Here is a 27,785-nt window from a genome sequence, read left to right as displayed (position 1 = left end):
GATGGGGTCCCAGAAGCACAGGACTCTTTCCAGGACAGTATATACAAGTCTTTATAAAAGATCCAGAACTCAATAAATACGCAGCTTGCCAGAGCCCAGCCCAAGCCTCAGAGGCCAGCACGTCCAAATGAGGGTGGCAGGGGAGGACAATTTGGGAACCTAGCCCGGAGGATTAGGGCCAGCCATGTCAAGAGCAGAGGAAAAGGGGCTGCCTGGGGAGGGAGTGGAGCATGGCAGCCAGGGCCCGGAACTCAATGGAGCCCTTCTCCATTCCATCCAGTCCGGCAAAGTGCAAATTGACCTCGGGGTGACGGGTAGCCATCCTGCCTGGCACTCTGGCACACGCACACACTAGGCAACAGTGAAGCAGATGCCACGTCCCCCGGGCGGCATGCTCTGTTGTCCCTTAGTCAGTGGCACCCTTGGGGTCTCCTTCCGCTCAGACCTCCCTGCAAGGGGTGGGGAGAGAGTCCATCCTTGGTTGTCCAATCACAAAATGGCTTTAGCTAACCCTCCTCTCCCCCACGGTCCTTGGCCCCCATTCCCTGCTGCCTCTACAGATACCCCCACCTGGTACTGGGACAGGTCTAAAGTTCCTTTTCACACTCCATCCCCAAATGCTGATGCTTGCATGGTTCTTGTCACTACCCACTCAAGACTCAGTGCTACCCACACCATCACACTGAGTCATCTGTCCCTCCCCCAGCCGGGCCACTCACGAGGCAGTGAGCGTGGAGTTAAGCAGCAGGGTGGTCCTGATCCGATAGAGCTGGGCCAGGGTCAGCTTCCTATGCTGAGCAGAGATCCCTGGTGGAGGCTCAGGCTGCACCCTGAGAGCAGCCCCAGAGGAGATGTCTTTCCTTCTGGCAGAATCTGTAGGTCCCCTAGTGGAGTGGCTGGCTCTGTTCTCAGGTTCTAACAATGCAGAGCCACGGCCAGGGCCACAGGCCCCTGGGCAATTCCAGCCAGGCCCACCTGCCTGAAGGGAGCTCCGAGTCCTAACCCCAGGCGCCATAGTGATCAGGCACAGTTCTGACAGGCTGCGGCTAGGAGCTGTTGGCACTACCCGGGTGGCAGTTCCCGACAGCAGCTGTAGGAGGCTGGCCTCAGATTTGGACTTGAGCAGGTGGGGCAGACGGGGGAGCAGCTGGACAGGAGTACGACGCCGGAGGCGGGGTGACGAAGGGGGTGAGGGGGTCTGCGCTGACGCCAGGGGCTGGGGTACAAGCACTGGTTCTGCCACAGGGGGTGGTGCCACAAAGTCTTGCAGGGAAGTGGGGGACAGGGTGCCATAGGCAGAGTCCATGGAGCAGGAGCGGCCGTCCACGGGGCCCAGGGGCAGCAGCTCGCTAGTGGGAGTAACGGATGAAGCGGTGGTGCTAAGAGAGGTCTCGTCCGACTGGGAGCTGAAAGGACCGCCATCAAACTCCGGAGAAGACAGTGTCTCCCCAGGCTCTACCACAACCATGGCCAGGGTCTCAGTGGAGCCATCTGAGGCACTGTAGGGGCCAGAAGGAGAGTCAGCCAGCCAGAACATACCTAAAAACCCTAAAGCAGCCTAGAGAACTAGGGGCTCGAAGCTCAGATGTAGTCCCTGTAGCCACTGACATCAGCACCCTCTCCTGACCTGAGACGGTTGTACACAGGCTGCAGACAGCGACAGGTCATGTGGCAAACTGTCCTCCATGCCTGGCCTCTAGCAGGAGATGGAGCTGTTCCCTAACACTCCCACTGGGTTCATAACATGACACTATTCAGAGGAGAATCCCTATCAGTGTCCTGGGCTGGCTGGGGTAACTTGTCCTGATGGAATCCACTGAATGTTTTTATTGTGTGTGCGGCCTGCTCTGCTGTGCAGCCCCAGAGCCTGCTACAAAGACCAGGCTGGCTCCAAATGTTTGGCAATCCTCTGGCCTCACCTCTTCAGTGCTGGGATTATAGCTATGTGCCTTAGCTTAGTGGGTAGACCGTGTCTACCTGTCTGTCTGTCTTTCTTCTTCTTTTTCCCCTTTTTTCTTTCTTTCTTTCTTGAGACAAGGTCTCACTTTGCTGCCCAAGCTGGCATAACTTGAGGTAATCTCCTGCCTCAACACTCAAGTGCTGGGATTATAAGCACAAGGCCCCAGATTACCAGGTAGTCTTGGGTAAACATACCAGTGCTGAGAGCTGAGGCTGTTGCTGCTCTTTCGAAGGATGGTGGGGGAGCTGGCAGCTGAGGTACTGCTCTCCTCACCCTCCTCTTCATGCTCATCATCCTCCTCTTCCAGGCTCTGCAGGTGTTGGCTGCCTGGATGCTCCTGTGCACACAGCTGTGCACGCAACTGCTGCAGTTGGTTCTGCAGGTTGAGTGGGCACAGACACAGAATGAGCTGTGAGAACAGACCCCATTTCCCTGCACCCTTCGGTCACTCGGGTCTCACCTGGGCATTATAAATAGTGTCCACCCAGCTTCGGCATAAAGCCTGGCTGCTGGCCTGGAATGTGTAGGCCCCCACAGCACTGTGGAATTCATTCAGGTAGATGAGGACGAAGGAGCCTGGTCATGGAAGGGCCAGGTTAGTATCACAGCCCCTGCCCGTGGCAGCCCCTTGACCCAAGAACAGGGGGCCAGAATTCCTCACCAGGGTCCCGAAGCTCCCGGCACACAATCTTATCCACCAGCAGTGGTGGCCTGATGACCTTGGTTCTCTCTGCCTTCTTCACGGCCTTGGTCACCAAGAGTAGATCAGTGAACAGGAAGCAGTACACGTCCATCTGTGGAAGGGAAGCCAGAGTTGTAGGGTCATGAATAGGATCCTGAGTTACAGGAAACCTTTGTCCTTGTCTGTTGTTTTTTTGGGACAGGGTTTCTCTATGAAGCTCTGGCTGTCCTGGAACTCACTCTGTAGTCCATGCTGGCCTTGAACTCACAGAGATCCACCGGTCTCTGCCTCTGGAGTGCTGAGATTAAAGGCGTCCGCCACCACCCACCACCACCTTGGTTAGCTTGTCAACTTGACACAAGATAGGGTCATCTAGGAAGAGGGACCCTCAACTGAGAAAAATACTTCCACCAAATTAGCCAGTAGACAAATCTGTGGGGCATTTTCTTGATTAATGATTGGTGTGGGAGGGCCCAGCCCACTGTGGGTAGTGCAATCTCTGGGCAGGTGGTCCTGGGTTGTATAAGAAAAGCAAACAGGGGGCTGGAGAGATGGCTCAGCAGTTAAGAGCACTGGCTGTTCTTCCAGAGGTCCTGAGTTCAATTCCCAGCAACCACATGGTGGCTCACAACCATCTGTAATGAGATCTGGCGCCCTCTTCTGGCCTGCAGGCATACATGCAGGCAGAACACTGTGTACATAATAAATAAATCTTTTTTTAAAAAAAAGAAAAGCAAAGCAAACTGAGCATGCTAGAAAGCAGCATTCCACCATGGTCTACGCTTCATTTCTGGCCTCTGGGTTCCTGCACCAACTTCCCTCAATGATGGCCTGTGACATGGAAGTGTAAGCCAGAGATACTCTTTCCTACCCAAATTGCTTTTGACCATGGTATTTTATCACATCAATCAAAAGCAAACTACGACAGTTACCATATAATTAACTAGGCATCTCTGAACCACTGACTCAGGCCCAGCGGACAGCCCTGGGAAGGATGGTATCTACAGAGCGAGAGCCGGTGGGACAGGGCTCTGGTGTGGGGTGGTCCTAGGTCACCTTGCTGTCTCTCCCCTCCTTCATCCTCAGGCTCCCTTCCAGCAGCAGCTGCCGAGTCTCTTCAGGGGAGGCGCCAGGCATGGGTGCTGTCAGGTCCAGATGTAAAAATTCCTTCAAGAGCTTTAGGTGGGGTGCAGATGTCAGAGAGGTCAGGGCCAAATCTGAGAGGCCCCCCACGGGAGATCTGCAGCACACCCCACTCTTACAATCGGGAGCTTCCAGAAGGACACTAGAGACTCAGTGCCCACCTTATCCACCTCATCATTGCTGCCCTCCACAACTTCGTAGGCGTCGATCCGGCTCACCACCCCCGCCAGCCGCTGGCGCTCCTGGCGCTGCCGCATGCTTGTGTTCACGTGGTGAATGAAGCATTCCACAGAGCTGATCTGAAGACAGGCAATGATGGAGTTTAGGGCCAGGATCTGGGAGAGACAGAGCCTAGGAGGGCAGTATGCTCGCAATTCAGGTTACCATGGTGATCACTGCTTCCTTGGCGCGGGGCTCGTCAGTCTTCCTCAGCAGTGACTTGAGCAGCAGTGGATATTTGGTGAGGCGCTGATGTGGCTTGGCCAGCATGTCACTCAGCTTCAGCCGCTGACACTGCTGGTGCTTCTCAGCCCACTGCAGAGTGGGGGCGGAGCTCTGGTTTAACCTCGCTCCCTCAGGCCCCGCCTACCAGGTGTGCCCAAGGTCCCACACCCGAGCCCCAGGCCCTCACCGTGACATAGGTGCGGAATAGGTCATTGTCACGCAGCAGGCCACGCATGTACTCCATGCAGCCCTCCTCCTCCATACAGTACCGGATGTATGGCTTGAAGAGTGAGCCGAACTGGCCCGGAGCAGAACCACACACAGCACCTGTTACCTCAGGATTCCAGGGACCTCAGAGACTTCCCATACCACCCCAGCCGGAGAGCATTTCCAGGTGAGGATACTAAGCCTCAAAGTCACCACCCATAGCCAGGTGGCAAGGACTCAAACCCAGGTCACCAACACGAACTACTTCCTTTCTTGGCCATAGAAGTAACCTGGGATTAGGATTAGTGGGAACTAGAGGGGATGTTATGGGCAGACAGGATCTAGCCCTGAGGGGTTTTCAGTGTCTCCGCCCATACCATCTTGAAGCCTTTGAGAAAGTCCCCAGGCTGCAGCAGCGCCCGTGTGCGCCGCGCCTTCTCCAGCACCGGCACCATCACGCTGCCCCACAGTCGCCGGTGCAGCCGCGCGATCTCAGGGATGTTGCTGAACAAGCGGTCGGCCTCCACCTGGGCGCCCACAGGCGAGGGTCAGCTCTGCCCCGGCCCGCCCACTCCTCCCGGCTGGCCCCGCCCCTGCCCCAGTACCTCCCCGACACCGCCCCCGGCCAGGGCGCACCTCACACAGGAGCCCCGACTCTTGCAGGTTAAGAAGACAGCACAGGAACAGCTGTAGGGGGAGGGGACGCTGCAGCAGGGGTGTGGCGGGCTGTCCCGACCCTGAGGTCCTGCCCAGACTCTTAAGTCACCCCTTCCCCAAGAGGCCCTGAAACAGCCGGAGGGTGTTTGGACCTCCACGCCCCGAAGCACCAACCCACCCATGGTCCAACCGGGAGAGAGCTGGGGAGAATAGTCTCTCAGCATAACTGGAACACTCTGGGTCACCTGGTTCAACCTCCCTCCCGGAAGGCCAAGGCCAAGGCAGGTGCTACCCTCCCCAGTTGAAATCCCCTAAGTGCCTACCCACTGTGTCCCGGCCAGGGTGTCCTCTTGAGAACCTGACATACAGCTAGTGTTGAGAAACAGCTGTGAAACAGCTGGGGCCTTACCTACCTAAGTCAGCTTCACCTGGCCAACATGCCTGACACCCCTCCCAAGCACCTGCAGGGCTCCACTCCCCAGAGGCAGCTTGCACCCTGCTTTCAACTTCTGTCAGGCAAAGGCCCAGCTTAGCTGAGGGTACACTCAGTTGGCCTCTGCAGGTAGGAAAGCAGTAGGGACCCAGGTCCCACACTCACGTTGGTGATCACACGCAGCTTCCGGATGTAGGAGACTTCTGTGTGCAGGAGTTCCCACACTGCCTCCTGCTGGTGGCACTGCCGCCGGGTCAGCTTCTACAGGGAGAGGTAGGATGGGTTAGCCAGTAGCCTAGGGTGTGTGGGGACAGTCAGGGAGGGTGGGCAGCCCTGCACCCAACTTCCTCATTTTCTGGACAGGAACACAGCGATCTGGAGGGGGAGGCCACCCTCCCCATCATGTGGATTGTGACTGTCAAGATATCCAAGGTAACAACACTACAGTGGACCACCTCTACCACTAAACAGCCAAGCTACCCACTTTCTCTAGCTACACCCACCTCATGTCCATCAATGAGGTTCCTCCAGCTGTCCTCCAGCCTCAGGCTTGCATTGTCTTCATCCTCATCATCATCCTCTTCCTCCTCCTCCCAGGAGTCATGGTCAAAGCGCAGCCTCCGTGGCATCCGGGGTAGCCCGAAGAGGCTGTAAGCATGTAGCTTGCCCTCCAGCTGTTCCATCTTGTCCACTTCCTGGAAGACCCAGAGCCAGAGTCAAGGTCAGGGTCAGCTGGCTGCTCTGCCCTGAGCCCACGGTGCCACGTACCCGACCGAAGGCGCTGGTGCTGGTGCTCGAGCTGAAGAAGCCACTGAAGCGACTGGCAGCCCGGTTCTTCCAGCTCTCGTTGGTCCCGCTGCTGGTACCTCCACTGCTGCCGACAGGCAGAGAACAGCTGGAAGGTGTGGAGGGCTCCTGCCCGGGGATGCTCGTCTCCCCCAGGAACTCAGACATGTTCTTGCGACGGCGGCCAGGGGCCTGGCCAGGGAGGAATGGTCAAGGGCAGCTCCCACCAGGATTTCCAGGACACAGACCAACAGGCAGAAGTGTCTCTGCATCCTCCCCTGAGACCCAGATGTCCAGACCTCAACTACAGGCCACCCAGCCATAAGCAGGAAACAGATAGGAAGAAACTCAGAGTTACACACACACACTCAGAAACACCCACAAGCACAGCTTCAAAAAGTCCCATTGGGGCTGGAGAGGTAGCTCAGCAGAGCAAGAACAAAGCACTGGCTGCTCATGCAGAGGGCCTGGGTTTGGTTCCCATCACCCACATGGTATCTCACAATTGTCTGTAAGAACTCCAGTTCCAGGGGATCTGACGCTCTGTTAGAGCCTCCCAGGGCACTGAATGTATGTGGTACACATACATACATGCAAGCACAGCACTCACACATAAAATAAACATTTTTTAAAATTTAAATGCTAAAAAAAAAAAAAAAAGAGAAAGAAATTAAAAAGGAAAAAGAGCCAGGTGTGATGGTGCACGCCTTTAATCTCAGCTCTTGGGAGGCAGAGCCGGTGTGATCTCTGTGACTTTGAGGCCAGCCTCTTCTATATAATGAAGGACAGCCAAGGTTACACAGTCTCAAACAAACACACAAACCAAAACGACAGAAAAGAAAAGGGACAAGACCCACAAAGCACTCATACCCAGTAGGTAACATATTCTGACTCTCCAACACAAATGTGCTGTTGGAAAACATCATTCTTCCTGCCCAAAGATCAGCACACTCCATGTACTCTGACTCCCTGGACACGTGAACAGAGACAAAACCCACCGTCTAGACTAGTTGCATACAGAGAGAGACCCTGTCCTCACAGCCAACCACACCTTGCAGAAGCGGGAACTAAGCCCTAGGAGCAATGCAGTGGAGAATCCCGGATGACTCTTCCTCAGGAGGTGCCCTGCCCTACCTCCATCCCGACAGGCCCTCCTGCTCACCAAGATGTCCAGACTATGCTCTCGGCGGCTCTGAGGGTCCACACGCTCCGATACAGGGGGCCCAGCCCCAGTGGGCCTCAGGATTGGCAGACTGAGGGACTTGGAATCCTTTACTCCCTGTTCCACTTTGCCCTCGTCTCCCGGCTTGGCTATATGTGAGCACAAGAGGTCCTCAGTGCCCAGGTATGGGAGACAGAGAGGCCCTAGCTCTCTCTCCCGAGGATTCAAGTCTAGGCTTAACTACCCTCCCTGGGAGCCCCACCCTCCAGCATCAGCGCCCAGCAAAGACACCTGTATGTTAATGAGCTTGTTCAGGAGCATGGCCAATGGGAACCTGAGCCCAGGAAGGACTCCAGAGCCAGGAGGATCCAGCAAGCCCCAGCCACCCCGCCCAGCTAAGTGGCCTGTGGAGCCTGCTGCTCTGCTCACCTCTGACCCTCAGGTAGTGTCCTCCAAACCTGTAGGCCTCAAATGTGAGGGACAGCGGTGTGTTGGATTGGTCCAGGTAGATATCCACTTTACCCAGTGCAATGCCCTTCCTTTCAAACACAGGTAGCAACACCTCCCTGTCCCCCAGGAAGACATATGTGTTTTAGGGGAACACTCATGTGACTCCCCAGCCCATCCACAGACACAGTTCTGACCACCTCCCCAGTAAAAACAAAAAAAGCAGCATGCAGAACATCATCAGACACCCACTCCCAGGGTTTCACAGGTCCCTCTGGGGCATAGCTGTACAGTCAGGATCAGAGTACACAGGCTAGCCTCGTGAAGATGTTACATCCACACAGGCCTGCCCACAGGAAGGGTGCACAGATGCATGGGAGTGCACAGACACACATATACACAGACACAGGCAGGCAGGCAGGCAGGCAGACAGACACTCGTGCACGCAATGTAGAAACTGTGCACCCTGACAAAGGAACTATATCTATGTCCTACCCCACTTCCTCCTCAGGCCCTACCCCAGTGACTTCTTCTTCATGGCTGGCACGATTTCTGTTTCAATGTCCACGTTGAGGTCAAATTTCAAGGTGAAACACTCCTTGCTTGGGTCCTGAGAGTACACACATCTGTCACTGCCACCCCATTGCTTGCCCTACACACCCTGTGGTCCAGATGAAAATCCCAACAGGGAGGTGACAGCCAGGGACCTCCCAGCCCTACTCCTGGAGCGGCTCCCAGTGTTTCACCTGCCCAAGAAGTTCCTCCCCTCCAACACACTTGGGCCAGGCGGGCAGCTCTAAGCTGGAGGGGAGGGGAAGGAGGGCATGTTCATCTAGACCCTATCCGTGGCCTGGAGTTCACAGTAGGGAGACCAGACCCAGGGAAAGAAAAGGCCGGGAAGAGAAGGGGGATTTCTGGGAGCCTTGGCGGTCAGTCCTCCTGGCTCCTTACATCCGTGTGTCTCCTTCTTGCTTTCTTCTTGGAGATCTTTAAGCCAGTGCTCTTCCGGTCCCTGTAGGGAAGCAGATGCTGAGGTGCTGGTGGGTCCTTCCCAGTGAGGGAAGTCAGTGGGAGTCTTGGTAGGCTCCACCCTTCATCAATTGGAAGTAAAGTGGATGCATTGTACCCCGCTGCCTGTGTGAGATTGTCTGCCCTCTGGTGGCCAACAAGAGTCACACACAACAGGCAGTTTCCCCTACAAAGGAAGGCAAGGCAGGAATGCAGAGGGGTCAACCTTCAGTCCTCTGGAGGAGGACATTGAAGTGTGTGGTCCCTGGTCTTGCTCCTATGGTGGCTGCTTTGTCCAGGGGCCACACCTACCCTCTTCCATCCACACAGCTCTCCTCCTCTTCCTCCAAGTCTGCAGCAGGGCTGGTGCGTGGGGGACAGGACCGGGTGGAAACATTCCGGGCCAGAACAGAGCCTTTGAAGAAAGGGAGCAGAGGTTATGTATGACCCCACTCCCTCTCTGGTCCATCCTTAGCCCTTAAATATGGCCTCTTCCAAAGGTACAGAGCTTGGAGCTCCCAGGGCCTCAGACCTGCAGTTCTGTCAAGAATGGGATCTATCATTATTATTCATGCCCCAGACCCAAAAGGACCATAGGCCCTGGCACTATACACCGGTGATGCCCTACCCCAAATACAAATTCACCCATAACCTGAGTTACCTTTCTATAGCATGAGGGTAAGAAAGCCACGCCTCAGGGGCCGACTCAGACAGGGACCGAGGCCATAGCTCTTCCTTTTTTTTTTTTTTTTTTTGGTTTTTCGAGACAAGGTTTCTCTGTAGCTTTGGAGGCTGTCCTGGAACTCACTCTGTAGCCCAGGCTGGTCTCAAACTCACAGAGATCCACCTACCTCTGCCTCCCGAGTGCTGGGATTACAGGCGTGTGCCACCACCGCCCGGTGTCCTTTTAGGCTTCCCCTCCCCTCTACCATGACCACACCTGAAGTCCCAGGAGCCCTGGGGGCTGGGGGTGGAGAGTCCCTTTGTCTTTCTCACCAGCTGGGAAAGGTGACAGTTGGTCTGGGTGCCTTCCAGAGCCAGGCCCTATTCAGCAGGGTGGGTTTCTAATTCCCTCCCCCAAGTTCCTTCCAACCACAGTGGCCACCAACCTGCTCTCCCAGGCCAGAGGCCTGGTATGGAGAGTTCACCCAGAAGTTGCTGGCCCTAAGGATAGGCAGAATCGGGAAGAAAGGGCTCCAGTGCTGACCCCGCCAGAGGCAGGGGCAGCTGTGGGAGGTGAGAGGGTGTATCTGTAGATTGTACTTCATTCTCTCGTTCTTCACATGGCCCTACCAGGGTTCCCATAGCTACCCAAGCCCTGCTTCCAACAAGAAGGGAACTCTGAGCTGCCCAGAGAGTGCTAAGGGCCAGGCCTGGTTCTCAGGGCTTACCTTGTGGGGGCAGGTCAAAGCGAATGTGCCCATCATAATGCATAGTGCTGTGGAACTTGCTGTCACAGGCCTCACACAGGTTGAGGGGCCCCTGGCGGTACAACTGCTGGCAGTCGGCATGGTGGCATACCTGTGGGTGAAGGGTGCCGTCAGGATGGGCTCCAGACAGACAGACTGACACACCAGACACTCAGACCACTGTGGCCATCATCCACCACCTTCTCCACCAGGAGCCCTCTGCTTCCTTCCCTTAGTCGATTCATCTGGACAACCTTCCCCAAGGACCCACTGCCAGTTTCCACGGAACGAGAAAAAAGCAAGTCTTGCTCTTGAGAATTCCAACGATCAACAGTGGGGTGGGGCTACCAGGGCCTTTCTGGCAGGAAGAGGCCCCCAAAAGAAGAGCCCCCCAAGAGGAAGCCTGAGACTGTTCTTCAGTCGGTACTGGAACACCTTGAACTGTGATAAGCCTGGCTGCCTGGGCCCTCTGCTATCAGGTCTAAGGCCTGCCTGAGCCTTGACTAGTAGACCCTACCTGGATTGTTATAGACACACATGGAGCTACTGAAAAGTCCAAAGCAGATGTTGTGGCGCACGCACGCGTGTACACGTACACACACACACACACGTACACACACACACACACACACACACACACACTCACACACACACACACACACAGCCCCTGCCTGGAGACCATGTCTGCAATTATCATATTTATCTATGTTTATCTGTTCCTCCCCCTTCCTCGAGAGCTGTCAGCTTTATTCCCTTCTAACTGCCAAGGGCCTAGCCTCCAAAGGCCTGGCCCTAACACAGTCCCACTTCAATTCCTGCTTTTCCATAAAGAAATAAAAATAAAAATAAAAGCCAGAAGCTAGCAGAAGCCCACAGCCTCCCACCTGCATGTCTGCCACACACCCAGAGCAGCTGGGGCTTCCTATGATTGGCCCTGATCCAATCTGCAGCCAGCTCTTCCTCCAGATCTGCCCACACACTTTCACCCCAGACTCCCATTTCCTGCAGGGTCAAGTTTCCCTCCATCAGCACAGGGCACGCTACCCTCCACGTCATAAACAGAGTCCTGGGCTCGCTGGACCCTGAGGCAGCTGCTCCCTTTCCCTTTCAGGAAAAGCTGCACCAGTCTGTCTTTACATTCCATTCAACTCTCTGCTCTTCCTGCCTCGGCCTCACTCTATAATTCAGGCAGGCCTCAAACTCAAAGCAATCCTCCTGCCTCAGCCTCCCTAGTGCTAATATTACAGGCATGAGCCACCACACCTGGCTCTCTCCCAGTTTTCAACTTTAAATACTTCAAGCCTACAGAGAGTTATAAGAATAGTTCAACCTTCTGGATTCTGAGACGATACGACACATCACATCTGCCTCCTCTCACTCCCTGTCACTACGTCTGGTTGGTGCAGAAATCCCACACAGCCCTGAGCTAACAAGGACCCCGTAAGTGCGCAACTGCCAGTCACTCCTCTCTGCTGCCTTCGGATTCTCACTAAGGTGCCTTGGACCTGTGGTCCTCCTGACTCTGGCCCTCGAAGACCTAGGACAACAGGCCTGTACCACCAATCCTAGCTGCTGCCTTTTTTCCCCAAGACAGGGTTTCTCTGTGTAGCCCTGGCTGTTCTGGAACTCGCTCTGTAGACCAGACTGGCCTTAAACTCAGAGATCTACCTGTCTCTGCCTCCTGAGTGCTGGGATTAAAGACGTGTGCCAACACCATCCAGCTTTTTATTATTATTACTATTACTCTCTCTCTCTGTGTGTGTGTGTGTGTGTGTGTGTGTGTGTGTGATGCACATGGACCAGAAAAGAACCTTTAAGAATAAATTCTTGCTGGGTGGTGGTGTTACACAGAGAAACCCTGTCTCAAAAGACCTAAATAAATAAAAAGGAATAAATTCTCCATCCCCACTGTGGCTTTCGGGAAACCCTGTCTCAAAAGACCTAAATAAATAAAAAGGAATAAATTCTCCATCCCCACTGTGGCTTTCGGGAATTGCACAGGTCATCAGCCTTTCTCACTTTTACTTACTGAGCCTTCTGGTACACCAGCTCCCCTTATTTATTTGTTTGTTTGTTTATTTAGAGATGGGTTATCTCCTGCATTACCCACCTCCTGCCTCAGCCTTCCAAACAGCTAGGACTTATGCCAGCAAAATTTTCCTCAAAACCTCTAAACCTTGAGAGATTCAAACTCTTGTGTTCCACACTCACACTTCCTCTCCTGACTACTTCACGGCCTTCACAAACCCTCCAGCCCTGTACCCAATATAAAATCTAGGCTCACACAAGAGTTTACCTTTTCTTCTCTGTTTTTATTCACAACATTGACTTTTTGGAGGTGTCTGAATGTTTGACCAGGACAAGACATCACTGATTCAGTGCACTGGATAGAGAGCTCACTTGGGGAAACCCCTTTTCTCCTCCTAGTTGATGTGTGCGTGTGCGTGTGCCTGTGCGTGCGCACACATATGCCCATGGAGACTAGAAGAGTGGGAGTGTATGAGGTGTGTGGGGGGGTGTGTGTAGAAGAGTTTTGGGTTGGTGGTTTCAGGCTACCCAGCATGGGGGCTGGGACCTGAACTGGGTCCACCAGAGCAATGAGTGCTCTTAACCGCTGCTGAGCCTCTTCCCTCTAACTCCACTGGTAGTTAACACTTGATCTGTTACCATCTCCAGTCACCTCAAGGGCTTCCACAAACTCTGATGGGTTGTGCCTGAATCAGTCATTCCTGCCATGGCTGGAGTGGGTGTAGAAATTCCCCTTTTCTTTTTCCTGGGCAGGAAGGGAGGTTTAAGAGGGTCCTGAGTACCCCAAGCTGGCCTCCAACTTCCTATGTAGGTCAGGATAATCTTGAACTTGGTCTCTGGTTTTTTTTTTTTTTTTTTTTTTGGTTGTTTTTGTTTTTGTTTTTTTGACTTTTTGAGACAGGGTTTCTCTGTGTAGCCCTGGCTGTCCTGGATCTCGCTCTGTAGACCAGGCTGGGCCTCAAACTCACAGAGATCCACCTGCTTCTGCCTCCCAAGTGCTGAGATTAAAGGTATGAGCCACCACCACCCAGCCAAACTTCGTCTATTTTCCTTTTTTTTTTTTTGGTTTTTCAAGACAGGGTTTCTCTGTAGCTTTGGAGCCTGTCCTGGACTAGCTCTGTAGAACAGGCTGGCCTTGAACTCACAGAGATCCTCCTGCCTCCTCTGGGATTACAGGCATTCGTCACCACCGCCCGGCTTATTTTCTTTCTTTCTTTCTTTTTTTTTTTTTTAATGGATTTGTTTGTATCATACATGAGTGTTTTGCTTGCATGCATAAATATACATGTACCAAAAGCATGCAGTGACCACAGAGGCCAGAAGAGAGTGCCAGATTCCTTAGAAATGGAGTTACAGGTAGTTTTAAGGGGCTACATGAGTGCTGGAAATCCAACCTGTGTCCTTTAGAAAGATGGCCAATGCTTTTTTTTTTTTTTTTTTGGTTTGGTTTTTCGAGACAGGGTTTCTCTGTGTAGTTTTGTGCCTTTCCTGGAACTCGCTCTCTAGCCCAGGCTGGCCTTGAACTCAGAGATCCTCCTGCCTCTGCCTCCCGAGTGCTGGGATTACAGGCGTGCGCCACCACCGCCTGGCTTTGACTAGTGCTTTTAACAGCAGAGCCAATACCTGCAGCTTTAACTCTGCTGCCCTGAGGGCTTCTCACATAGATGACATCACTAGACTGCTAACCGCTCTCCCCTGATGGTCAGTCATCCATGGGGGGGGTCAGCGGGAGCCCTGTTCCAGGAAGACTTACACCATATCCACTGAGAACCCTCCAGGGATTCTACCTCACTCTGAGTAAGAATAGAAAGTTCCCACCCAATCCCTGACACCAGCTGGAGCCTGGTCTGCAACACTAAATGCCTACAGATCTTTCCTCCATGGTCTCCCTTGACCTTGTCGCCAGCCTCACAACCCTGCTCCCTTCCTCTCCCATATGTATCCCACCCTGGCGCTACACACAGAGAGCTCCACAAGGAGTGATACTTTATTCTACCTGACTCAAAGCCCTATCTCCAGGCCTAGACACACTCAGGTTGTCAGCTTTTGTGGCACTTTCTCCACTGAGCCATCTTGACAGCTCAGTCCTCGAACAGTTTATTAATTAGACACTGGAGAGCGTCTGGCTGAGAGTGCCTAAACAGAGGTGTCCAGGACGTCGACAGATGGGAGGAAGCTAGCCAGGACAGCGAAGGAGTGACTGAAGCAGGGAGTGTCAGCCAGGAAGAGGCAGGGGGAGTCGGAGCTCCTCTGCCAGTTTCTGTGTCGTTTCCTCCCATCCTCAGTTTACACTTGAGGAGTGGGAAGATCAAAAAGTGAAGTAAATGGCCAAAGGTTACACACCAGCAGAGCCAGGCTTGAGCCAGGGTATGTAACGCCAGACCTCAGATCACTCACATTCCTGCCGGGTACCAGACAATAGAGAGATGAATGGGTGAAGGTGGACCCCTGGCAGCCTTGAGGGAGGGTGGTTTCCAGGAGAAATCAATCTTAGTTTGATGCCTGCTGTTTGGGCTCTAGTGTCTCTCTGTTCCTCCAGACAGAAAAGGACGGACATATTAAACAGAAGTCGGCAGGTGGTCCACTTGCCCCAGGGGAGATGTCAGGAATTGGGTCCTGTGCTGAAGCAATGGACATTATGATGACCCAGATTCCTGGCAATGGGTGGTCAGGGCTTAAAAATATTTCCAGTTCCTGTTTTAATCCACTGCTAATGAAGGCAGGAAAACATGTACCTACCCAGAGCCCCGAATCCCAGGGAATGCAGAGAACAGCCTGGCTTTGCTGAGTCAGGGGCCTCCCAGCTTCAAGTGCCCTTCAATCCCTTTTCTAGGTGTCCCCCAGTCCACCAGCCTGGCCTGGGCTCCTGGCTTCAGCCCCCTGCTGACTAGGATAGCTTCAGAAGGTCAATGGCAGGTGTGGCTACATGCCAGCCAAGCCCGGTTCTGGCCTCAGCATGACAGTAGGAACTGAGCTTAAGTTGTGTGTTCAGGAGAAGGGTTCCCAATTCTGGGTCACAATTTTGTTTTAAAATTAAGTCAATATAAAGACAGCAGATTTGGATAGGGTGAGGTGGCTCATGCCTTTATGCCCAGTACTCCAGAGGCAGAGTCTGGGAGATCTCTCTGAGTTCAAAACCATCCTGATAAACATAGTGAGTTCCAGGACAACCAGAACTACACAGTGAGACGTCTCAAAAGAGAAGGGGGGATAGGTGAGGGGGCACAAGTGTTCATTCAATTCCTTCTCTGGACCATTGGACTGGCCTCCTCAAGGGATCCACATTCCAGTGTGAAACTTTCACCAGCCTGCTTACCATGCTTCCATCCTGCCCCTGGCCTAGATGGTATAGGCTCAGGGGGCCCACAAGGTCAGTTGCAGGAACTGAGCCAGAGTTCCCATATAAAGTAAGAACGCAGTTCTGCAGCCGCCAGAGAAAATCGTGAGCTCAGAGCAGAGGTTGAGGTTAGGCCTGGCAAGGCCCTCTTGGGTAGCCTTCCCCTCTCCTTCTATCCCTATCCCACGCAACAGGGTCTCCTCAGCACTAAGGCAGACTCCTTCCCAAGGCTCTGATCTTTCTTCACGGGTTCCCTCACTTCCTTACTGTCCACCGAACCCACCTCTACAGGCAGCGGTACTCCACTCCACGGGAGAAGGCCAGCACGTCGGTGGGGAAGTTCCTCTGGAGACAGTACCACACAGATACAGAGAAGCACACGAATACAGCCATCCCCGGCTGGCCAACCCACTCCTAGGCCAGGGCACAGAGCACTGGAAAACCGGCTCTCCACTCACACAAGGACTGAGACTAAAGGCCGGAGAAGCCGGCCTGAGCGGCAGAGGGTGTGGGACAGAGGAAGGAAGAGGGAGGGGCGGCTTGGGCCCCACAGGTGTGTCCGGAGGCAGCAAACACAAAAGGCCCAGGGGTTGAGGGGCACCTCTGCCCACCAGCTTCTTAACTCCAAGGTGAGGACCCCCCACCAAGCCTCACCTCCACTCCCAGCTGTGTGCAGTTCAGACAGGGGTCCAGCCACCCTGACCCTCTGGAGTGGAGACAGGGAGGACCCAGTTAAGCGTCTCCACGAGGCTTTGACCCACCCACGGCCCCCTACCTGGCTCTCGCCGCTGCGGGCGTGACCCCCGACCCAGGGGGACTGGGAGTCCGGGGAGGGCAGCTCGGAGCCGGGCCCGGCTGCCGCTCGGCGCCCGGAGACGCCGGGTCCTGTCCCCATGGTGGCTGGAGGAAGCGGCGGTCTGCACTGCGCTCAGGACAAAGCGCGGAGCCCCGCTTCCTGCCATTGTGCAGTCGCGCCCGGGGGGTGGGGTGGGGGCTGGACCGGTGACACCCCGCGGAACCCCTGCCACTCCCAGCACGAGCCACTCAGCCTCAAGTACAGCTTGGAGACCCTGCCCCGGGAACTTAGCCCAGATCTTCTCCACCCCAGGGGCTCTAGACACAGCACGAGAGGCGTGCAGCTGGTTTAAGGGAATCCTAGGACGCTGCTTGTCGTCCCGCCCTGGGACAACTCTCTTTGCTGGGACTCCAGCAGCCTGTTGCATCCTGTGTCGAGTCCCATGCCAGGCCCTAGGGACCCCTCCCCCAACACACACACCGAGCAAGAGCTTGGGGGAATCTCTGCTCCAGTGGCAGAGGTAGGGGCTCCAATGGAACACATGGCCTGGGAGAGAAGCGGGAGGTGCGGGGAGGGCTAGTGGTTAAGACTAGAGGGCCTGGGCAGTCCCCAGTTGTCCCCCGGAAGTTGAGCCAGGGAAACCCCTCAGCTAGGCAGGCTTTCCTTTCGCGGGAGGTCACCGGTATCGCTAGGCTGGGTCACTGACGCCAGAGGGCGCTCAACACATGACAAGCCGCCCGCCCCCTGTGGAGTGGAGTTGTCTCCACTCAGGTTATCCAGGGTTTCCACACTCATCCATCCCCAGGAACGGGGGCGGGCAGCATTTTTTTTTTTTTTTTTTTTTTGGTTGGTTGGTTAGTTGGTTTTGTTTTTTCGAGATAGGGTTTATCTGTGTAACAGTCCTGGATGTCCTGGAACTCGCTTTGTAGACCAGGCAGGCCTTAAACTCAGAGATTTGTCTGCCTCTCTGCCCGGGTGCTCCACACCTCCCAGCTGAGGGCGTGGGGCAGCCACTATTATCGCCCTCCATCACCTAGGGGATAAAGCAGACAGAAAGAGGCAAGTGCAGAGCCACGGCTAAACCCAGACTGGTTTGTGACAGAGCTCAATATGTAGCTGAGAATGACCTTGAACTTTCTGCACCTCCAGAAAGCTGCGATCACCACTGTGACGTCTATTCTTAGTTGTCAACTTGACATCTGGAATAAACTACAACTAGAAATGGAGGGCACACCCATGAGATTATTTTCCTTGGTGTGAAGCGGGTGCATCCACTTCCAGTGGAGACCTTTGAGGCAGGAAGACACACCTTTAATCTGGGCCACACCTTCTGCTGGAAGCCCTTCCAAGGACGTGGAAGAAGGAAGTTCTTGCTAGCCAGTCCATTCCTGTCCTGGCACTAGAGACTATGCTGGAGACCAGCTGAGGGTCCAGTCTTGCGGACTAAGCCATTTCTGGTTTCTCAGACTTTCCATTCATAGGCAACCATTGTTGGATTAGCTGGACTATAGCCTGTGAGTCTAATAAAGAGACTCATTCTCTAAGCTCTAAGTTTCACAGTTCTGGAGACTGAATGTCAGGCAAGCCTCTACCGATGCAGCTACATCCAAGCCCTGGTTTGTTAACAGAGTGCTGTTTGGAGACAGGGTCTCACTCTGTAGCCAAGGCTAGGCTTGAATTTGAGGCAATCCTCCTGCCTCAACCTCTTTTCTTTTTTTTTTAACTTTGTTTTATGTGTACTGGTGTAAAGGTGTCAGATCTCCTAGAACTGAATTTACAGGCAACTATATGCTGCCACATGGGTGCTGGGAATCGAACCCAGGTCCTATGGAAGAGCAGCCAGTGCTCTTAATTGCTGAACCATCTCTCCAGTCCCTTACCACAACCTCTTAAGTGTTGGAATTATAGGAGTGAGCGACTCAGGTTGTAGAGTGGCCTCCGTGGACATTCCTTGGTACCCTGTAAAGAGCACATACTGTCACTGGCAAACCTAACCCCCTGATAACGCCTGCATCTGGCGTCATGGGGAAAGAGGGAGCAGTGACTTCTGAGATGGTGATTTTTCTTCCTTCCTTCCTTTCTTTCTGTTTGTTTTGGAGACAGGGTTTCTCTGTGTAGCTTTTGCGCCTTTCCTGGATCTCGCTCTATAGACCAGGCTGGCCTTGAGCTCACAGAGATCCACCTGCCTCTACCTCCTGAGTGCTGAGATTAAAGGCGTGCACCACCACGCCCAGCGTCTGAGATGGTTTTTATAATTAAGCTTAGACTTTAAGGACAGCCTTTATCCCAAAGATTTCTCTGTGTAGCTTTTGCGCCTTTCCTGGATCTCGCTCTATAGACCAGGCTGGCCTTGAGCTCACAGAGATCCACCTGCCTCTACCTCCTGAGTGCTGAGATTAAAGGCGTGCACCACCACGCCCAGCGTCTGAGATGGTTTTTATAATTAAGCTTAGACTTTAAGGACAGCCTTTATCCCAAAGACGCTCACCATCTACAATACGAGTAACTCCCCTGAAAACAAAAACTTGTCATCTGGTGCCCTCTTCATCTCCTGGGTGGTCTCATGTAGTCCTTTGTCCTCTGGCCTTCTGGCTGATAGCCCTATGGCCCCCCAAGCTCAGAGCCTCACCCCTCATGCTCTGTCCAGAACTGTATGTGCTCAACCTTCAAATGGCTGGCACTGGGCCCCAACCCCACCTCTCCAAAGGGCTCTCAAATAACCTGTCAGTCTCCTTCTCTGAGTCCCTAATGTGGAATTAATTCTTCCTTGCTTTCTTATCCCTTGACTTTATTTTGCTTCCTTGTTCTCCATCATTCTCTCGTGCCAGAGGCCAGTGGCCTTGGTATCTGGCTCACTGTGTGTCCTCAGCCTTCAGGACAGTCCTGGTACAGCCACAGGCCAGAGCAATGAATAAAGGGTCTTCAGCTAACTTGAGACAGGGTTTTCAGGGAGATGATCCCGCCTATGGCCAAGGGTCAACGGAGCCTTCTTCTCTGCCTGACTAAAGGGTTTCTCCCTTTCCCTGGAGTCGTGTGTCACCTTGGGCCACTGACCTGAGAGGTGAGCTTCCATTCAAATTCTGGTGGTCTTGCCCCCAATCCCCTGCCTCTGTCCCATACTCAGACAGCTACTAACTTCTACCGAGTTCTCCCAACTTCCTGTCCCAGGAGTTTAAGCAACAAATCCCACTCAGAGAGGCTGAGAAGGAGACACTGATGGTCCCCAACTTAACAGGAAGAAGCTAAGGCCTGGAGAGGCTGCAGGTTGCCAGTACAGAAGTGGGCAAATGCACATCTGTGCTTGGAAACAATGCCCATGGTTCAGTCTCAGGGTGGGGCTTGGGCATGGGCACAGGCTAAGTGGTGATCTGGGCAACAAGGTGTCTTGAAGACTACCTTCTTGAGGAGAAAGGAGAGCTTAGAGACATCTTGCAGCCTGCAGGACGGGAAAGACCTTCGCCAACCCACATCTGACAGAGGGCTGACCTCCACAGTATATAAAGAACTCAAGAAACTAGACATCAAAATACTGAACAATCCAATCAAAAAATGGGCTAAAGAGCTAAACAGAGAATTCTCAAAAGAAGACTCTCAAATGGCTGAAAGACATTTAAGGAAATGCTCAACATCCTTAATCATCAGAGAAATGCAAATCAGAACGACTCTGAGATACCACCTTACACCTGTCAGAATGGCTATGATCAAAAACACCAATGACAGTCTATGTTGGAGAGGATGTGGAGCAAAGGAACACTCCTTCACTGTTGGTGAGAGTGCAAACTTGTATAACCACTGTGGAAATCAGTATGGCGGTTTCTCAGAAAATTGGGAATCGACCTACCTCAAGACCCAGCCCACTCTTGGGCATATACCCAAGGAATGCTCAATCATACCACAAAGATACATGCTCAACTATGTTCATATCAGCATTGTTTGTATAGCCAGAACCTGGAAACAACCTAGATGCCCATCAACTGAAGAATGGATTAAGAAAATGTGGTACATATACACAATGGAGTACTACGCAGCAGAGAAAGACAATGGCAGCATGAAATTTGCAAGCAAATGGATGGAGCTAGAAAATACCATCCTGAGTGAGGTAACCCAAACCCAGAAGGACAAACACGGTATGTACTCACTCATTAATGGATACTAGATTTAAAACAAAGAACAATCAGGGGGCTGGAGAGATGGCTCAGAGGTTAAGAGCACTGACTGCTCTTCCAGAGGTCCTGAGTTCAATTCCCAGCAACCACATGGTGGCTCATAACCATCTGTAATGAGATCTGGTGCCCTCTTCTGTGTACATAAAAAAAAAAAGAACAGATTGCAACCCACAGATCCAGGGAGGCTACCTACCTAGCAGGGGGGACACTAGGATGACTGTGGCTTATAATAAGTTTTGGTTTTACTCAATTACTGGGCAAGCCTCAGTGAAACATTTCACTATTAGGATAAGAATTTGTACTGTATCAAGCTGATAATAGAAAAAAATAAAATAAAATAAAAACAAAGACAGCTTGAAGGGAATCCCACTGGTCTGGGGTAACGAAGTCCCAGCAAGTACAGATCACTAGAGCCAGGACATTTCTTCACCTAAAAGGGCTCTGGTCATGCTATGTCTTGGCTACTCAAGCAGGGGTGAAGGCTGCTGCTTGGGGACCAGGACCTGCTGCCCTGGGGCCAGAATGTAGGGTCAAGTTAGCGACAGTGGGGATGAGGGAAGGAGTCCAAGGCGCTCCCACCTAACAAGGAGCTAAGGGGCAGACCTGAGGTCCTTGACCCCCTGGGGAGGGGGGCCCCTTTCTAACCTAGCCTGGCTCCAGGGTGTGGGCTGCTTTGTTGAAACTGATACCCAGAAACCAGATGCAGAGGCTGATGAATGACGGAGTCTCTGAGGCACCCCCAATCAGGCTCTTTCTTCCCTAGGACATTTTCCCCAATCCCAGAAAGTCAGAGGATTCTGTGCCCATCCACGGTCCACACAGGGTTGGCCTGGAGTAAGAGGAGTTCTGGGTCCAGTAGGAGCTACAGATCTGGGGCAGGATCCAGAGCCAGCTCAGGGCTCGGCACCCAGCAGACGGCCCTGAGATAGCAGCTGGAGCTTCTTGTCTGAAAGGCACACTTTCCCTAGGCTTCTCTAGCAGGGCTAGGCTCCCCAGGGCTCTACCCGCCACCTCAGATATCCAAGGGTGGAGCCTGCATGCGTGGGCAGGCCAGCCGGGGTGGGGGTGGGTGTCTGCCAGGCAGCTGATACTGCAGGCAGTTCACGGGTTCCTCCTTTCCCGGAGCCTGGGCCTCACCCTTTTGTCCTGTGGGTCTCCAGGCCCACTAGGAGGCAGAGCCTGACCTAAGACAGATGACACTGAAGCAGGCGCCTGTCTACGGGACCCTTAGCACAGGCCCCTTCCTCTTGAGGGTCCCAGCTGGGCTGCAGCCTGTGAATCTTACCCCCAAATGCAGCACCTGGATTCCAGGCTTCACCAGTGGCACTCAGAAGGATCATGGGGAAGGAATCTGAAGAGCTTTTGTGCCTCACCTACCCCTGCTCTCCCCCACTGGCAGCAATCTCCTCACCTGTGTGGAGGCAGCACTGGCCATCACTAGAATGTGCCATCTCAGGAGAGCTGGTGTATCCTAATGGGCACTGAACCTTGATGTGGGGCCCAGGAACAGCAAATACCCGCCCAAGAGAAAAGGTCACCCAAGAAGGTCACTGAGGCATGGGTAGGGCCCAGGGACCCTTTGGCTTCTATCTCCCTGTCTCCTGCCAAGATTGTCCAGGGCCTCTCACTGGGTCATCAGGCTCTCCCCTTCCCCAGGCAGCCTGAGGCACAGCCTCTTGCGCCCCCTGCTGGCCACCAGGGACCTCTCCATTTGAGACCAATCGGGACTCCCAGATTGGACAGGGTTGGAAGAGCCTCCTAAGTGCCCCACAGGCCTAGGCCCCTGCAGAGTCCTCCCCTGAATCTCTAGGCTCACTAGCCAACCACCTCCATACCACGACCACAGACTCCTCACGGCCACAGGAGTAGTTTGAGCACATTCCATCCCTAAGTAAGTCGAGGTGGCACCAATGGGGACCCAGGAACTGCAGGCCCCCTAACTTGGGACCACTTGGCAGTCCTAACTCTGATGAGTCTCACATAGGGGCACTATCGCCTCCTTACAGCCCAAGCTTGAGCTACACATGTCAAACCCAGAGGTGCACAGAGCAAGGGGAACAGCAGACACAGGCAGGGACTCCGGGGTAGGGTGCCACCATCTACTATCCAACCATTGGGCTGAGGCATAAGGTGTCTAGGGAAAGTCCTGCTCATGAATCAGAAGGTAGCAGGAGGCCAAGTGGTGGCTCTGGGGGATAAGATAGGATCTTGGCTACAGGGAGTGAATAGTGGGTCTCACTGTATGTGATGGGCTGGCACTCCACCAGTCTATAGAACAAAGTCCCTGGCCATTCACCTCGGCTTCAGGACAGGCCCAAGGGAGCACAGGTGCTGTGACAGGACCATCCTGCTGGAGGAGCAAGCAGGGGGACTGGGCTGAAGCCCCCGCAGCCTGAGCCTGTGGGGAAATCGCCTCAAACCAGGCTGGCTTCTGCTCTTCTGAACAGGGTGTCCCTTTTTCTGGGTCCCTTTAAAAAAAATAATAATAATAAGATGGCTGAGCAGGGGTGGCGCATACCTTTAATCCCAGCACTCAGGAGGCAGAGGCAGTCTGATCTCTGTGAGTTCGAGGCCAGCCTGGTCTACAGAACGAGATCCAGGACAGCCAGAGCTACACAGTGAAACCCTGTCTGGAAAAAAAAAAAAAGGATGTATCTACTTTTATTTGACATGTGTGAGTGTTTTGCCTGCATGTGTGTATATGTGCACCACCGGTGTGCTTGGTGCCTGCAGAGGGCAGAGGGTGTCAGATCCCTTGGAACAGGAGTTACAGACAGTTGTGAGCTACCATGTGAGTACTGGGAACTGAACCCAGGACCTCTGAAAGAGCAGCCAGTGCTTTTAACTGCTTAGCCATCTCTCCAGCCCTGCTTTTAAAAAATAAAATAAAATAAAAGGTCTTACTATGTATTCATCCTAGGCCAGCCTCAAACTCAATAATCCTCCTGCCTCAACCTCTTGAGTATTATAATTACAGGCATATACATATTATCATGCCTGGCTGGGCCCCTTTTCAATTGGCCTGTGCCTGTCACCCATGGGTGGTTTGTAACTCTTCTCTCTCAGTAGCCCAGCCAGCACTGCACTCAGGACTCGGGGGTAGGGAGCCACAGCGCATCAAACAATCTGACCTTTCTTCCCTTACCCCAGAAGGGTAGAGCTGGGGTTCTGACTCCCAGCACTGGCTCTGAGGAGCTGGGCCCCACCAGGCAGCTCCTCTCTTCTTACCTTACTTGCTGGGCAGGTGCCCCAAGTTTTCAATTGCTCCCCAAAAATTATTTAGCCACAGCCTAGGCGATCCACACTGCTTCTCTGATCCTGCCCCTCTTCAGCAGGACCACGGCCTGCTCATAGCCGACCAGCCTCTAACAGGACCATCGCCTCCAGAGACCCCCAAACCTGGCCACTCCCAAGGGCACCCAGAGTCCTGCCTCTTACTCCCAAAGCACTGCCCAGAAAACAGGCCAGTTCAGTCTCCTGGCTCAGAGTCATCAGAAGGTGCAGCGCCCCCTTGACCCCCAGCACACTGGCCTTCATCTGGACCCGACCCTAGACTCCTCCTCTCCCACTCCACAACACCGAGAGAACTCTGGGGTTACCACATCCATACCCACTCCACCACACCTACGGATCCCCATCTGTTCAAATACGCTCAACAATGGGGGCTCGTGACTGGACAGTGGAGGAACAGCTCCAGATGTTGAGAACTTCTCTATATGGAAGCAAATTTTGCCTCCCTATCCAAGGCAAAGCAGAGAGCATTACCTCTCTCCCTGGGAGCTGCTTGGGAATGGGACCCCGAGAACAGGAAGTCCCAACCGAGGCTCAGGCCCTGCCTTGGCACGTCATCGGCACAATGTGTCGGTCACTCCATGGAAATGGAGTTGCCTCTACCACCCAGGGTGGGTTGCTGGCAAGAGGCATGGACTGGGGATAGCACAATATTCTGGGCAAACACAGCTGCTAGGATTGGCTGCCTGGTTTGAGGTGAGTATTCCCAAATCCTCTGGTATGGTGGCCTGTGGTCCAGCATCAGCCCTCTGCCATGTCCCCTAATGACCCAAGGTGTGGAGCATGGACCAGAATGCTTGCCACAAGGACACCCAGCAAAGAGCAGGGGTCAGTCACTGCCCCATGGCTATTTTGTGGGAGGGCTAAGGACACCGATGACACTCACCTGCCTTGGTCACTCCCATCCTCTCCCTCCCAGTGTTGCAATATGTATTTGTTGGGCGGCAGAGTCTGGTATGGAGCCCTGTGAAGTCTCACTCTTAGGGAGAGACAGAAGGCACACCCAAAACCTGGGAAAGAGGCTTGATTATCCCCCACACACTATAGATGAAGTCCATGATTACATCCAGCATTCCCAAACACCGTGGCATGCTGGGCACTGTGCTAAGCAGTCTACACAAGGGGCTTCTTTTAATCCTCAGGGCAACTGAGCAAGGCGCAGTGACCTGCTCGGGGTCACACAACTGCAAAGAGATAGAAGGTAGTGGGGAGGCAGATCTCAGAAGTCCCAGCACCCAAGGGAGCCCCTGGCAGAATCAGGTGTGGCCCTGTCTGCAGATGGCCTATCCTGCTAGCAGCTCCTGAGGCAGCAGAAGATTAGGAGACAACTTGTCCTCAGAGAGTCTCACGCCGGGGCAAGCTCCACCAGGCACACTGTGATGTAGGCAGGTTCCTTTGCCTCTCTGAGCCTGCGTTCCCCTATGGCACCTGGCACAGCACCACAGTGGTAAGTCAAGGTATCCTTGTTACTCTCTCACCAAACTCACCACCCTCTCCTCTCTGCCTCCGCATTCCTGCCCAGCTCATCTCTGGTCTGCTCCTGCTTTCTTCCTGTTACCACCCATATCTCCACCTCCCTCAGGATATCCTCCCCCTTGCCGGAGATGATCCCACGGCTACAGAGGAGCTGAGCTGAGTTCCCAGCAGACCAGGGTAGGTCTGAAGGCTACAGAGGGCCAGCTGCCGAGACCAGCCCTCTTCTCGTGCCACTTGGGGCCCTGGGAGGAGTGGGACAGCGTGTCTTGTTCTTTGTCATCCCTTCAGGTTAGACAAATGCTTCAGGCTCCCAGCAGATGTATGGAGGGAGCAGAGGCCAGCTTGATCGCCAATCTGGGGGAGCGGCAGCCAGCCAACACCAAAGCCCAATGCCAGGCACCACATGTGCCAGCAGATTGTATCTGACATCACTGCCGCCCCCTTGCCTGGTGACCACGGCAACTGGAGGCCGCCCCCTCCTCTTCCCACCCCCAGAACAGTCCTCCTGTTCCTTCTGACCATGGGCCTCCTGTGCCGGATGAATGGTGGTGGTAGGGGGCGGCATTTTAAATCTCCCACAGCTGGCAGGGCCAAGCCTCGAGGCAGTTAGGAATGTGGACTCTGGCTTTACACACCTGACTCCTAGGTTCAGATCCCCAGTCTACCACTTGCCGGCCAAGTGTCCACAGGTCAACCCCTTCCTAGTTCCCTCCCTAACCTCTAGGTGGGAATGAGGCCAGGACCTAACCCAGAAGGGTGGAGCAAGCTGATACAGCACTCCACGGCTATTGTCACACAAATGTGTGTGTGCGTGCTTGCGTGCGTGCGTGCGTGCGTGCGTGCGTGCGTGCGGGGAGGGAGCTGCCTCTTATGAACTGTGGGGCCTTGTCCAAGTCACACGACCTCTCTGAACCTCAGTATCTTCATCTGGGAAGCCGGGTGACAATACCTTCCCTGCTGAGCTGCCACAGCCATGGGTAAGGCACAGAAAACGTGTGGCAGAGAGCCCAGTGCGTCACAGGCAGAAGTGCCCAAGAGATATTCTTGCTGTTAGCTCTCTCCCCGTCTCCCTTCACTTCAATTTATCCCAATTCCTCTCAAATCTCAGGCCAGCTGTCCCTTTCTCCTTCCAAGCTGTGCTCAAGCCCCCACAGTATTCCCCAACGATGCCCAGGTCTGGAGTGGCCAGGTGCCCACCAAACCACGGGGACCACTTCCCTTCCGAAGCCATTGCTTCCTCATCCGTGACATGGAGCTGTGGCTCCCATATTCTCAAGCAGTGGCAAGGACCCCACAGGGCTGTTCCTCGTTTTGATAGAAGTCCCCCCCACACTCCACTGTTCCTAAGGCATGAACACTCTCTTGCCTCATAAACCAGCCACCCTAAATCGCTATGCCCTGGCCAAGGACTCCATAATGTCCCGAGTGCTGAGAACTTGTCCTCTATGCTGCCCAGTCCCTACCTTGGCAGCGCGGCCCTTGTCCATGCAGGCTGGGTTCTGGCAGCGAAGTCCCTTCTCCTCTGCTGGGCTCTGGTCTTCTGTGGAGAAGCAGAGGGCATCAGTTCATGGGGGGGAGGGGGCACCCACACTCCCCTGGGCCCTTGTGGCCTCCAGGCCAGGAGACTGGTCGGACTGTTCAATCCTGCCTTCAAAGGAAGTCAGTGTCCTTTTCTCTTTTAAATGCCAACTTATCTGCAAGGGAATCTGTTTGCAGAGCCCTTCTCTGAGCAGTTCCCCGGGGAAATTGTCCAGATTCCAGGGGGTAGTCTTTGGAAATCAGCTACTCCCTCCTCAGTCCCACTACTGGGAGGGGGTAGCTTAGTAACCTCCTGGGGCCCCAGACTTTCTAAGCAATCCGAGGCAAGGACGCCTGGGAGGAGGGGGACCCCAAGGCTCCTGGATGCCCTTCCTAGCCCTGTTCTCCAACTCAGACCCTTCAAAGCTAGACATTCCCTTCCCGGGCCTGGGGCGACCTCTGTTCCCTGCTGTCCATCTCTGACCGTGAGTTTGGCCCCCTCCAAGCTGATGCCCTTTCTTCCCGGAGGCTTGGGCGCCGCAGCGAGGGGGCAGGGGCGAGGGCAGGGCAGCTGCAGCCAACCCCGGGCGCAGAGGCCGGCGTCCACCCGGCTCCAGCAAGGCCCTCCCCGGGGCAGGCCCGGCCCCCACCCCGTGCGGCGCCCCCCGAGTCACCCCGACGGCCAGCCGGCCTGCAGGGCGGGAGCAGCCGTCCGCCGGATCGCACTCACCCATGGCGCCGAGCCGCCAGGAGAGGAGCGCGGGAGCGGAGAACCGAGCGCGGGAGCGGAGAATCGGGCGCCGCGGCCGCCAGGCGCGCGAGGCGGGGCGGGGCA

General features: G+C 54.2%; 1 protein-coding gene across 6 annotated transcripts; it reads right to left on the bottom strand.

The window, feature by feature from the left end:
• Window positions 1-33: 33 nt before the first annotated feature.
• Plekhg5 (pleckstrin homology and RhoGEF domain containing G5) lies at window positions 34-27,777 on the bottom strand. 6 transcript variants are annotated; one of them, XM_036178340.1, is made up of 22 exons: window positions 27,681-27,777; window positions 26,896-26,972; window positions 10,321-10,450; window positions 9,242-9,344; window positions 8,873-8,933; window positions 8,440-8,531; window positions 7,904-8,040; window positions 7,475-7,623; window positions 6,295-6,504; window positions 6,030-6,221; window positions 5,692-5,787; window positions 5,073-5,123; window positions 4,814-4,963; window positions 4,417-4,527; window positions 4,170-4,319; window positions 3,947-4,084; window positions 3,699-3,818; window positions 2,622-2,754; window positions 2,421-2,536; window positions 2,155-2,336; window positions 720-1,499; window positions 34-449 (listed from the first exon to the last, which is right to left on the bottom strand). In XM_036178340.1, the coding sequence occupies exons 1-22, from the start codon at window positions 27,682-27,684 to the stop codon at window positions 440-442; spliced, it is 3,192 nt and encodes a 1,063-aa protein (XP_036034233.1). In that variant the 5' UTR covers window positions 27,685-27,777; the 3' UTR covers window positions 34-439. The 6 variants fall into 6 exon arrangements, with proteins under 6 accessions (XP_036034233.1, XP_036034234.1, XP_036034231.1 ...); XM_036178341.1 differs by having other exon boundaries at window positions 26,896-26,969; XM_036178338.1 differs by lacking the exons at window positions 26,896-26,972; window positions 27,681-27,777 and adding an exon at window positions 16,479-16,621.
• Window positions 27,778-27,785: the final 8 nt, after the last annotated feature.

The sequence above is a fragment of the Onychomys torridus genome, chromosome 2 (assembly GCF_903995425.1).
Source record: "Onychomys torridus chromosome 2, mOncTor1.1, whole genome shotgun sequence".
Classification (NCBI taxonomy): Eukaryota; Metazoa; Chordata; class Mammalia; order Rodentia; family Cricetidae; genus Onychomys; species Onychomys torridus.
This window is presented reverse-complemented; position numbering and strand designations above follow the sequence as displayed.

Excerpts from the sequence above, each read along its gene's own strand:
- Plekhg5 (XM_036178338.1), bottom strand. The coding sequence starts at position 16,598 with ATGGGGACAGGACCCGGCGTCTCCGGGCGCCGAGCGGCAGCCGGGCCC. Across the intron at positions 10,451-16,478 it reads CCCGCAGCGGCGAGAGCCAG|GTATGCCACCATGCCGACTG; the intron begins GTAGGGGGCCGT and ends CTTCACCCACAG. Across the intron at positions 5,788-6,029 it reads ACCTCATTGATGGACATGAG|AAGCTGACCCGGCGGCAGTG; the intron begins GTGGGTGTAGCT and ends CTCTCCCTGTAG.